The 13,350-nt window shown below is 41.1% G+C and overlaps 1 protein-coding gene across 1 annotated transcript; it reads left to right on the top strand.

The window, feature by feature from the left end:
- The first annotated feature begins 10,652 nt into the window (after positions 1-10,652).
- On the top strand, positions 10,653-13,150 carry LOC115826743 (carbohydrate sulfotransferase 1). The gene is made up of 2 exons (XM_030790627.1): positions 10,653-10,791; positions 12,030-13,150. The coding sequence occupies exons 1-2, from the start codon at positions 10,653-10,655 to the stop codon at positions 13,148-13,150; spliced, it is 1,260 nt and encodes a 419-aa protein (XP_030646487.1).
- Positions 13,151-13,350: the final 200 nt, after the last annotated feature.

Raw genomic sequence — 13,350 nt, 5'->3', positions numbered from 1 at the left:
CTACACCAACCAATTACAGGGACTGGTTTTCTACACACAAATGATTGGCTGCTGAAACCATGTCTGCAAAGAGAGTAAACAAGCTTATTAAAGGGTGTGGACTAATACATGAGGTTCATTGACTAACATAGAAGACAGGACAGCCAACATCTCACCTCAAACAGACTGTAGCAATATGTGCTTATTGAACAAACAAAAAACAAACAAAACAATTGTTGGGAGTGAAGATTTTCACAGTGATCATCACTTTATAAAGGCACAGCATTCTTGCAATGCGACACACAGTGAGTTCAATGGTTCAGTACACAAATACAGTACAACGCTGTCAAATCATACGTGAAAATGAGTTTCTCTCATCAATTTACATGTAAGACATTGCCACAATGCCAAAACTGACAGGGGAACTGACATCAACAACACAGAGGACATTTTTGAAGGTCATTCTGGATAAGAGCGTCAACTAACTAAACAAAATTGTAAATGTAACAAAGAAAACTCCGACAGATTAAAAAAAAAAAAGAAAAGAAAGAAAGAAAGAAAACAAATTAAAGAAAACATCTAACATTCTCTACAAACTACACATTAAGATGGACTAACAAAACAAGTAAATACAAAAAGTACATGAACCAAATGTCCTCATTTCAGATGGCATGGATGTTGTTTCCCCAAACATGACTTTTCAGCACTTGTACAACCCTAACCCTCAATTTAGTCCACATTAGTCACCTAATGTACCATAGCTGACAGACATAACTGGCAACAGTAAGAAATTCTTTTTCTTTTCTCATCTCACCATATACCATGGCTTTTTGAATTTTTGGATTATGCTTTAAATCTTCAAATGAGTACAGTCAGATTAGTACACAAATTTACCAAGATTATTATCTATCTTTGAATCTAATGTGATGAAATATGGGTATTTGCAGTTGCCATCTGTGTACTTAGAACATGCAGAGTCACACTTCAGTAACTGGTAAGAGTCTCTAACAAAAGGCTAGGCCGTGTATGGCAACGTATCCTGACAGAAAGGAAATGATATACCATAGCACAAATATGAGCTAGAAGCAATGTGTTGCAAAGCAAAGCAAAGGAAATGAAGCATTTCTCTCTATTCTGGTCAAAGGTCATACGACTTTTCCAGGAAAACAAAAAAAAAACCAGATTACAAACAGTGCACTGCGTCTTACGCGTGCAGAAAACTGTGAACAATCAGTTCAGCGTCATAAAAGTATCAGAGATCTACCTCCCACAGTGAAAAATAACAAAGATCATGGGTAAGCGGCAACTGTGTACTTTCCTTCTTCTGCATACTTGAAGGCACATTCCCACACACAGAGAGAGAGGAGAGAAAGAGAGAGAAAGCAAGAGAGAGAGAGAGAGAGAGAGAGACTATTAAACTAGGCTGTTGTGTTAACAGCATGAAAACTGCTTTTTTTTTGAGGGGGGTGTTCTTTTTGATCTTTGGCAAAACAAATTGTGTACCCACTGTTAGAGAATACAAACTTCAAAACTACGTGGAATGTTAATCCACAGGTGTCATGTTAATTATTGGACAATGGAGCACAACCAAAGAGGAAAGTACAGCGAGACAAAAATGCGATAAGAGCAGTGAAGGATATGGGCGGTTCTAAAGTCAACTCCCGAAACAGGTTGCTGAAAAGTGAGCGTGTCAGATGAGGAACTGTTCCAAAGCGCGACAGTCTCGTGAGTAGGCTGTGTGGAACAGAGTGGCCATGAAAACGTACCTTGGAGTTCTGCTGGCCTTGTTTCTGGGGAGTACCCTCAGCCTGGAGGATGAGGAGCCCGTGTTCCGAGCCGTGGGGGGAGAAATGCAGATCGGTTTCTGTTTTGGAGTGGACTACATTGTGGTTTACAAACTGTCTGGCGAGGGACAGCAGTTGTTGGGCAACTCCTCGGACGAGTCAGGTTCTATTTCACAACATGCGGAATATAAGGATCGGGTGAGCATCGCAGATCAGTCTGAAGGGCTGCTGGGATTGGTGATCCAAAGACTAAAGATCTCCGACACTGGTGTTTATTTGAGAGAGTGCTGGAGAGACACTGAACTTGTGAACCATCGCAAGCATTATCTGCATGTTTGTGGTGAGGAGGTCAAAGAACAAGAGATTTCTTTGCGGCTTGATGGGAGTGCAGAGCTCGTATGCAGCGCAAGTTCTCTCAGCCAAGCTGGTAGGACTCTCCGATGGTACAGAGAGGTGTATCCCTCTCACAAGACGTCTTTGTTTCTAGATACCAAGGATTCTTTGGAACCACTGCAAGATGATCTAAAGGGGCTTGTTCAGGTTCAGGACGAAGGATTTTCTCTGCAAGTGCAGAACACAGCAATGGAGCTTAGCCAGCAATTTACTTGCCTGGTCATGGAGAATGAGCAATGTCTTGCTTTCCAAAACATAAATCTACCAGAAAAAGAGCAACTTGAGGTGAAATCTGTATTCCGTGCTGTAGGAGAGAGAGTTGTGCTGCCATGTTCCTCCAGACAGGTGAAGCACATCCGTAATTACTGGGAAACCCCAGTGGGGAATGTTAACTCCATGACAGCAGTCAGAAAGGACGGGCCTGGAAGGGATCAAATGCACATATTGAATAATTATGAAGAGGGAAACTATTCACTATTAATTCAGTCTCTCACTCTTAATCACACTGGGGATTACAGATGTTTTTCTCCCACACTGGCTATGGAGTACACTGTGAGTGTTTGCTCTGAGCTAGAGACAGTAACAGCTTTTTCCTCACCAGGAAAAAGAATTGTCCTTGAGTGCGATCCTGACAGAAACTCAACCAGCGTCCTGTGGTATCGACAACACTCTGGCCAGGACCAACTGATAATGGATTCAGGGGATACGTCCATGCCTATACCAGGCGATCTAAACGATCGAGTAGAGTTTTCTGAGGAAGACTTTTCTCTCACAATTAGTAAGCTCACCCCAGAGGACAGCGGTATTTACTGGTGTGTGGTACTGCAGGATAGCCAGGATTACCCAGATGACCTCGACTTGATTCAGCCCGAGGAGGACAGCGATGGTGACACAGATAAAATGCATGATGATCTTGGGCTTGGTGAATTGCCAAAGTTCATTCAGCCTGATGATGAAGGCAATGGTGACAACAATAGTATATATGAGGATCTATGGCTTGCTGACGATGAATACGCAGATGAATGCCTCTTTAGACGCGTGACCCATTTAAAGATCAATGGTCGCATGTTTCCAGTTGAAGGAGCAGAGACCACGAGTAAACCTGAGGCTGAGACAAGCTCTGTTGTGTATGTAATCTGTGGAGTAGTCATTGTTGTTCTGCTGCTGGCTGCGGTTGTAGCTGTCCTGGTAGTAAAGATGAGAGCTAAGAAAAAACCTAGTAGAGGAGAGGTCGAGCTCTCTGACAAATCAAAAGAGGATGATGTCTCCAAACCATTGGCACCAGTGCAAAACCATCCCTGAAACAAACAAACAAACAAACAAAAAAACACTGCTTTCAGCAACTGCCACTTAATTTTTTTTTTTTTTAAGACTTTAGAATTTTTCTGGTCTGTTCTAGGATTTTAAGACACTTGTTGTGCTTTGAATATGTGCTGGAAACACAAAACACCACCACAAGATTTCTCTTTCTATGCTTCCATCTTCAGTATGAAGAGACAATCTGAAAGCAATAGTGAGAGGGTCAGAATATGAAAAGATGATTGCGATGAAAAGGACATAAAATTGCAAAGGAAGCCCTAGTTCGTTATATATGACATTCGTTTTTTGTTTTGTTTTCTCTTGCTTTCTTTTATAATTTTTGCAGGAGGAAACCACACTGGAAACTTTTTCAGAATAGTCACCCATCTTGAATTAGGTATGTCTGTAATGTGGACTAGCTCCTTGTAGACTGTGACTCTTCCTTATAAAATCATGTTCAGACCAGTTTGGTTGCTTTCCTGTCAAATCTGCAGTACACACACACACTGAACTAATGTAGCTCATAAAATGCACAGAATCTAAAGAATTGGAAGAGATGTTTATCTCTCAGACAACGCTCATATGATCTTCAAATTATGTTTTGGTTTTTTTTTTTAACTGAAATTTATGCCTTTTCTAAACATACAACAGGAGTGATGAGAGTTAGTTTCAGTGTGCCATAAACTTGTATCACTGGTTTGAAGAGGAGGGTGTAAACTGTTAACTGTTTCAACACATCACCTCGTTTCTATGATACATAAACATGGGGTTTTTTCCTTCTTTTTTTTTTTCATAAGTTGTCTGTGACTTGTCACTTGTTGGATAAATGATACATTCTGTTACAAGCATGTTTCAAACATAGTTGTCATGAGAAAGTCATGACATACATATCTGATATATGTCTTATTTCTATAATCACAAGCGCTGTGTTAATGAATTTGACATAAATTCAGCTATGTCTTAAAATAATACACGCATATAGAGACATTCTTTTCCAGACCTGGCATCAATAGATCCAATCTGTGCTGAGATTAAAGCAGCCAAGCTGCTGATTCCATGCATCTCTTATCTTATTTGTTCCCCTATACTCTCCTTAAGGAAACATTTGGCATGACCAGAATGCCACCATTAAAGGATTTTCTTTCCCATGACTTGAACTATCTCAATAAACAACAGATTTTTAGTGGGAGGTTTTTTTTTTTTCGGTGCTTATCTTCCCCTTTGAAGAATCTGTCTGTTTTTATTTCCCTTCTGTTTCTTTGGGTGTGCCTGTGTCACGTTGTTGTAATTTGTGAAGCGGGTCCATTACTCCTGTGAATGTAATGGTCTCCATATAACAACTGGGGTGTGCGGCAGTTGGCAAGTGAAAGGCAGTGGATGGCTAATGGCGTCTAGAGAATCATGTGCAGGAGTCCAATTATGCACCATAAGGCAGTAAAGACAGGTCTTCCTCAGTATGGAAAAGGATGGGGAGAAAAGGTTTAGGCTGTGTGGGAGCCAGATGGTGGTTAGGTATTTCTCCTTGTCTGGGCTCATTGGCATCTCAATGTCTCTGTCAAACAAGCATTCAAAGTATTTTTTTTAACGTGTTTTTATTTGACTGTTTTTTGTTTTTTTTTTATGCTCGTAAGTCTGAGAGCTGTTACACTTTTCTCAATGTTTATATCCTCAATAACGTGAAGTTGAGGAATGTTTGAAAAGAGAATCACATTTTAAGGGTTTTAAAAGTACTGCCTAGATGCTAAGAATAGTGATTTTTTTTTTTTTATCAAATCCTCAATCACTGTTTAGCACATGAAAACTCCATTTTAAATGACAGCTGCACTCATTATTTCAAAACACAGGGACGACACTCCAGACATCTCTGTTTCTTCGCAGGGGGGAGAGTTGTTTATCTTTGGAAAGTACGTCTACTATAATCATACAGTGAGACACCCATGGCGTGATTGTAGCATTCGTTAAACTACTAATCAGTTGCATGCCTTTCTTCCAAATGTTTTTCTTGACTTCAGGTGTCTTTGTGTCATTAAGAGGTTCTTCATCAAGTGCCAAACAATAATGCAGACCAGTTTGACTGGCACGTCTCTAGATGAGCCATTGTCTGTTAAAGCTTGTCATCAGCTGCCATAACTGTCATTTTGAATTATGCCAAGAGGCATTCTGTCTACAATATTTCACAACTGTCATTTGTCGCACAAATATTCCACTTTCTATCTGACACATCACCACTGTGGCTTCACAGTCCGTGACATAAACAAAAAAAAATTGTGTTCTCATAGAGGCAGACAGATTAGACTGAACATAATTTATTGATGCATTTTTATTTTCATTTTGGAGAATAAACAGATCTTTCAATGCATGGTATTATTTGAGCAAATGGAATGAAGGCCATGAGTTTACAAAATGTATGAAAAACAGACCACATCCTCATTGTTGTGAATGCCCGGAGGGGTCAACAGGTCTCTATAAAACACCTGTGGTATCAATTATTATAATGCATACAGCAAGTCCCAACCATAAAATTATTAATTTATTTGTGTGTGTGTGTGTGTGTGTGTGTGTGTGTGCGTGTGTGTGTGTGTGTGCACGTGCATGCGTGCATGTGTGTATGCATGTGTGCATGTGTGTATTTGTACAATTTACCTTGACATCTGTTTAAATAAAATGAGCTGAAAGTTTCCTTCAGAGAGCACAGGAAAGCATGTGGTTAGCTTATCAGTGTTGTTGCTTGGTGACTCATAGAGTCATAGGTGGTCACAAAATTTGTCTCCATGTCTGCCAGCATCAAGGGCAGCCGACACAACCCTGTCTGTCCCCTTAACCCAGCCAGTCTAGCTTTATGAGGTGTAGCAGCTGTAATGTGAGAACTGTGCCTGTACTTAAGCCCTCAGCTGTAGATTCATTAAATTTGAGGTTTATTCAACATGATTTAGAGTAACATTTCAGTATAAGAGAGAGAGAGTGTGTGTGTGTGCGTGTGCGTGTGCGTGTGCGTGTGTGTGTGTGTGTGTGTGTGTGTGTACGCGTGCATTACACTTGTTGCTTAGTAGCCTTGGCAGCTTCTCACAGTGTGTTTTATGTACAAGCTTGTTGTTGATTGGTAATCTCATGATGTTGCAATGGTCTATTAATATATGAGCTACCAGCAGATTTTAGCTTTAAGTGTTACGTGAACTGCATATGATCAGATGTCTAGTCCTGCGAGTCTGAGTCTATATATTTCTTTAGTGAGTGCTCCCTCCAAGAAAAGACCCAGTAGGACCCAGTCTACTGACAAACTGGGTCAGGGATGCATCCTAGAACAAGAAAGACATTTTGGGCTATATCTTCTTTACAGTGTGTAGCTACTGTGGTTGCTGCTGTTGTCAGCATTAAGTGATTAAGTGATTCTATGCCATATTTGTACTTTAACTGTACAGTAAAAAGGGGCATCAATACGAAATCAAAACTGGAAGTAGCTGTTACTATGATTCAGATGATCTAGATTTATTAAATATTTTGCAATTCTTTTTTATGGTAAAGTGTGATACCCTGCACACAACTCTGTGTTTGTGTGTGTGTGTGTGTGCGCGTGTGTGTGTGTGTGTGCGTGTGCGTGTGTGTGTACGTGTGTGTTACCGCGTGTGTATGCATGCGCCCGTGAAAAATTCATTCAGGTGACTTAAAGCGCCACGTATGTCGCAATTGTCCGAGAAATAAAGTAAAACAAAGATAATAATAGCATTTTAAAAAAACATCAAGTTTTCAGATAGATCGCGTCTGTGTAAGACATGTGAGTGTACATAGAAACGGTAGGACAAGGGAAAGCGTGCCTACTGATAATCCGCGTACAATGCCCACCCCCTCCCTCTAAACACAGACCCTGGCTTTATTCGTCTGTCAATTCGAGATTGCTCATCACACCTCCACTCTGGACACAAAAGACTTTTAGGAGCGCGCGGAGATTTTACAACGGGAGTCTTATAAATTTGTGATGAAAACGACTTTCCGAAGAATGTTTCGTCAAGTCTGTTAATGGTAGGCAATTTCGTGCACTTATCGGCATTTCGTTTGAAAGCAGTTCGATCAAAACGCCTACATGCCAGTTTCAAATTTCAGCTGTTTCGTGTTAGACGTTGTATTTTTTACATTACCAAGTCATGCTTTAGTTGAAGATTGTTATCTGATACACATACCTCATGTGTATAGGGAGAACGGTAGGTAACTTCCCACAGTCTTCTAAAGACACGGTGAAGTAACGGCAGGTTGCTTTGTGATGGAGGACTACTGCATCTGTGTGTGTGCGTGTGCGTGTGTATGCGCAGTGTACCTCTGTAGAGACAAGGCACGTTTCTCCAGTAATTATTCAGTTACACGTTACCTTTAGAGTTGCAGAGTTGTAGACCAGCAATGTTTATTTAAATAAAATAATAATTTCGATGATTTCTTCCTTCCCTTTCACGGAGACGCATGCACGTCTTGGTGTCGAACAAGTTGAGTTGGTTTTTCTTAGGGGAAAATGACATTAACGGAAAACGAAAAGATAATTTAGAGGGGAAGTTCTTCTGTTTGCTGTTCCATATTGATCTTGCACCGTTCGAAAGGCAGCTTGTGGTAACGTAGCCTACCAGTTTAAAATCTGGTGCTGACTCTCTTTTTATTCCTTTATACCTAACAGTACCTCTCCCGAGAGCTGCAACTTTTGGTCAAAAATTTCTGGCATACTATTTCAGTAACACCTAAAAGTTGCCTTTGTGAGCTATTGTCATAGAAAATCAAACAGGTGAATGACGAGGAATTGGTTTATGTTACATTACCGAAGCTTATGCTGCTACCCAGAAACATAGACCAATGAGTCATGGGACAGTGACAGTGAGCTGATTCTTTATAGGGAGGTGTGTTTTCGTAAAAGGAACCAGAGAGTCTGTAGATTGCCATTCTCCACACCATATGCCTGAGTTCAGTGTGATATGACTTAAATTTTGCCTGCTCTTTAAAGAGTTGTTATTGGTAAACACAAGAGCATCACTCCTCAACAGATGGCGAATATGGCTTTGCCACCACACTTCAGCGATGTGAGATAATATCTTAGATCTACTCGAATGAAACCGGGCCATTTACAGCCTCAACCTTTGCTTTGGTTACCTACTGTAACGGCTACATATCAAATATATTAAAATTCACTTAAAAATCTGACCTTACCTGGCTTAATCATCAACGCAGTCTGCAGTTACTCTGCCATGGTGTCTGCTCACGTTGAGAAGGAAGATATGTCACAAGGTCTAATCCAGCCGTGAGCTATTTTTACACAGAGACTCAAAATGTATAATTTACTGTAAGTGGTGTAAAGCAACAGTTTCTTTTTTGCCCTCCTTATAAATAAAAAAAAAATCTTCTCTCATCTCACAAAATACTGTAACACCATGGAGGTCCTATGTGTGATTTCTTTCACCTATATTGTCACTTTCTACTCCCTCTCTCTCTCTTTTTTAAATGATTCTTTATCTCAGGCCCAATATAAATGTACCTTTCAAGTATTACTAGAAAATAACTAATGATGTGTTTCCAAATGAACTTCCAAAACCATTTGTGTTCTGTAACTGACAAATAGACCCAGCCATCGAGAGAACAAAGAAGAAACCCTATTTCCAGCTGCTGAGTAAAATATTGAACGCTCAAGATGATTCCCAGTGAGAGGCAGGTAAAAGTGAGGATACATGTTGCCTAATCTAATTGCTTTAATCCGTAAACTTGGCATCTGTTTTGTATCCCAGAAGAGGTAAGATTTGATTTTACTGCAAATGAAAAAAAAAGAAAGAAAGAACATTCCATTGCTTACTAGGGACACACCAAAATCTAAGATAATCAGTGAGATGATCAGTCAGTCATTTGTGGATTGGGGCATTCAAAGCCTTTTGGGATTTACCTTTTTTCCTACTCCGTTAATGCTTTGTTGTTGTTGTTGTTTTTTTTTTTTTAAATCTCCCATACATTTTCCTATTTCCAATCATAAAAGTGTAGACTACTTCAGAAGTGAATTACGCAGTACTTTCAGGCTATTCGTTAGGATTTTCCTGCATCTCTTGATCATAAACCAAACACTGAATATTTGCATCCTTGTCTTGCAGTGCTTTTGGATTCGGTACATTACACTAGAAAGAAGAGTGTACAGACCTGCTGCTGTTTTGTATTTCTAGTCTCTTCATCATTTTAGTCTGTCATTGAATTGGAACCAAAAAAAAAAAAAAAAAAGAACAGAGAACATGAATCACAGCAGCAGGTGAAGAGATCAACAGACATTAACACAGAGACAGAAAGAGAGATAATGATTGAGAGAGAGAGTGAGTGAGTGAGTGAGTGAGCGAGAGAGAGTGAGTGAGTGACGAGAGAGATGGGCAACAATTTTCTCCGTAATGCATGGCATGTCTGATAGACCTCCTCTTTGATTGCCATGGTCGATTCTGGCTTCCTCTCCGATGCTACAGCAAGCTCATCCAAGCTTGTGTTTTATTGGTAGAGATACCAGACTCTTCTCCCCATTTTTTTTTTTACTGAATTTTGTCTGTGGTTGTCACACATTTGAAGGAGCAGACATATTGAAAGCCCTTAAGGAAAATGTCACAGCACCATGCTCAAAGAATATATGATTGCCAACTTAGCCCTGAGAAAGACCGAGCAGAAGATGACGAGAACAAGACAGACGAGTTGAACACTGTGTGTTGCAAATACCTGAATCTTTACTCTTTTTTTCTCTTTTTTTTGAATGAATGAATGTTTGGGTCAGACCGTTCACTCTCATTATCACGACTGAAACACACCGTAAAGTGTGACTTTAGAGATTACGTTAGACGTGACTGAGTCATTCAATAAAATTTGGCTGTAGAGATTACATTACTGCATGCACTGTCATGCCCTCAATGTAAAATCAGATGGAACTGAAAAACTCAATTGGTTTCTTCAGCCAGGTGCACTGCATCATGATAATGTTCATAATTTATAACCAATTAGTTGTAAATAGCCACAACCACAAAATAGAGTCTTACAAGCCTCGTGTTGCATAGTGCATTCTATGTTATATTCATAGCTATCGTGTCTGAACAAAAGTAGTGTCATTGGCTGGCTATGCTGATCTATGCTGTGTGTGTCTCTCTGTTTGTGTGTGTGTGTGTGTGTGTGTTCTGTTGACAGACTGGAGGATGTAGGGTGTGGAGATGTGATATGGAGTGCTCGTGGAAGACAGTATTACTGCTGGTGTGTGCATCTCTGGGGGTCCAGTACACTGCCATTCGCTCCCTCAGAGACTCCCTCCCTGAGCACTGCCAGGGTTCCCACCGCTGCCAAGGCTCGCAGGGCAAAGGTCTGTCAGAAAAACGTCACAGTGTCGCCGGCTTTAAACTGTGGGATTTAACCACGTCACGCCTCTTAGTCGAACTTAGGCTGTCAAAAACTCTCTCAAGTTTGAACGCCGTGCAAGCGAACCTATGTGCTGTAGAAATGCTTGAGAGCAAATAGTGTTATGCAGTAGCGTTTAGCATACAACATTGCCCTTATATCCCTTATAGTATGCTGAGTTATTCTCTTGACCAGGTAAGATTAAATTTAAATGAATGTTTTAGTCAAAATAAAGTTATGTTTATTTTGTAATATCTACCAGTAGAGGGCAGACAAATGATCTGTTAAACAAATTACAATTCAAATCAGTAATAAAAACCACTCTGTGTAATAATTATAACTACAATGATATAACACAGTTGCAACAATATACACCATTTTTAGCGTTTTACTACGTTTCGGAGCTGACTATGTAGGGGTGAATAAACAGACTAATAGTTTATTCATGAGAGGAGTAATTTTCATGCAGTCCACTGGGACTGGACTGACAGTTATTCAGTGGGACAATTCCCTCATCATTGTAAAGAGAGAGAGAGAGAGAGAGAGAGAGGGGGGGGGGGGGATGTATTGTCAGTAATATATTTTACAATTATCCCAGAATTTGTCTGCAGTAATGTGTTCTTCTAGACCAGCTGTTTGCACTTTAAGTGAACGCCTCCTCACACAAGCTAATGTCCCATGTGCAGTCAAGTCCCCATTAACTGTAATTACCCAAGTTATTGCTCCCTTTCTCCATGCTATATTTAGAGATTATTAATGTTTGACAAAACTCTGACACAAACCTTTCAGATATGTTATGGAATAATTTTCTCATCTGTGTGCAATGTTTCATTTATGAGATGATGGGGGGAAAATGAGTCTGGAAGGGAAAATCTTTAAGAGGATTTTCATGTCAGAAGAACCACATAACCATAAATATCTACAGAGAGAGCACATTCAAATAGTTCTTGAATAAAAAATACTGCACTGTGATTTGTTAGACCATAAACAAAGACACGAGATGTGACATGATCATTGAATAATGCTTTCTCTTCATGGATAGGGAGTTTCTCCTGCCTTGTGACCAGTGTCACTCTGTACTTACAATTGACCAAGAACAGAGAGCCCGAGATAATTGGCTCCTCCGCGGTTTCAAAGAGTCATTTTTTAGCCCATTGAGGTTTAGACCCATCATGTTTGATTCTCTGCTTTTCTCATCCCTAGAGTACAGATGGAAATCTCCTTGTTATGACAACCCGTTGCCGGCCGAAACTTCCACCACAACCGCTCGGAAACACATCCTCCTGCTGGCTCAAACCCGCAGTGGCTCGTCCTTCACGGGTCAGCTGTTTAACCAGCACCCAGGAATTTTCTACGTGTTTGAGCCTCTCTACCATGTCCAGCAAGCTTTCACCAACTCTTCCAGCCGCTTACGTCGTGCCCTGGACAGCAGAGCTCTCCTTGGGGCGTACAGAGACCTCCTCCTCAATTTATTTACATGCGACCTCAGCTTTTTGGAGAACTACATCCGCCCAGAACCCCAGGACCACCTGACTGGTTCTTTCTTCCGCCGTGGCTCCAGCCATGCCCTGTGCACTCCACCTGTGTGCCAGGAGGGCAGTGAGGAAATACAGGGAGGGCAACCTGACGAAACTTGGTGCCCAAAAAAATGCAGAGCCCTGAACCTCACTCTGGCATCTTTAGCTTGCCAGGCACGTAGCCACGTGGCCATTAAGACGGTCCGTATACCAGAAGTTGGAGATCTACGCACCCTGTCGGAAGATCCTCGACTGGATCTGAGGATCATCCATTTGGTGCGAGATCCCAGAGCCATCCTGGCCTCACGGATGATGGCCTTTTCCGATCAATTCCGGGCGTGGAGGATCTGGAACGCCACAGGCCGGCAACCACGTTATGTGGATCTGGGTCAAATCACCCGGACCTGTAGGGACATTGACAACTCAGTGGAGACTGCTCTGCAGCGACCCACCTGGCTGCGGGGCCGTTACCTCATGGTGCGCTATGAGGACCTGGCCCAGAATCCTGAGGGTAAGGCCAGAGAAATCTACAGGTTTTTGGGCTTGGACATGGACAGTAGAGTGCTCACATGGATAACTCAGAACACCAACACCAGCGCCCCCCCAGCCTCCGAATGGAACTACAAGTATTCCACCACCAGGGACTCCCGAAACACAGCCCACAGTTGGAGGTTGCGTTTGGGCTTTAACATTGTGAGGACGGTACAAGCTCTGTGTAACAGCACCTTTTCCTTACTAGGCTATAAATTAGTTAACTCTGTGGCTGAACTGAGGAACATGACAAATAGTTTAGTGGAAATAGTTTGAGGTGCTCTCGAAAATGAAGCCACTCCCTTTCCTTTGTCTTCTAGTCTTCATTGCGAACCACTGTCTCTTCACACTTTTTTTCCCATCTTCAGTGATATCAATGTAATGTTTTTTAATGTCAAACTGTTTGCCAAGACTTACTTTTTCCTCTCAGTACCTAACCATACTAATAAAAGAAAGTACAGTAATCAGATATCATG

This window comes from Chanos chanos, chromosome 13 (genome assembly GCF_902362185.1).
Source record: "Chanos chanos chromosome 13, fChaCha1.1, whole genome shotgun sequence".
NCBI lineage: Eukaryota > Metazoa > Chordata > Actinopteri > Gonorynchiformes > Chanidae > Chanos > Chanos chanos.
This window is presented reverse-complemented; position numbering and strand designations above follow the sequence as displayed.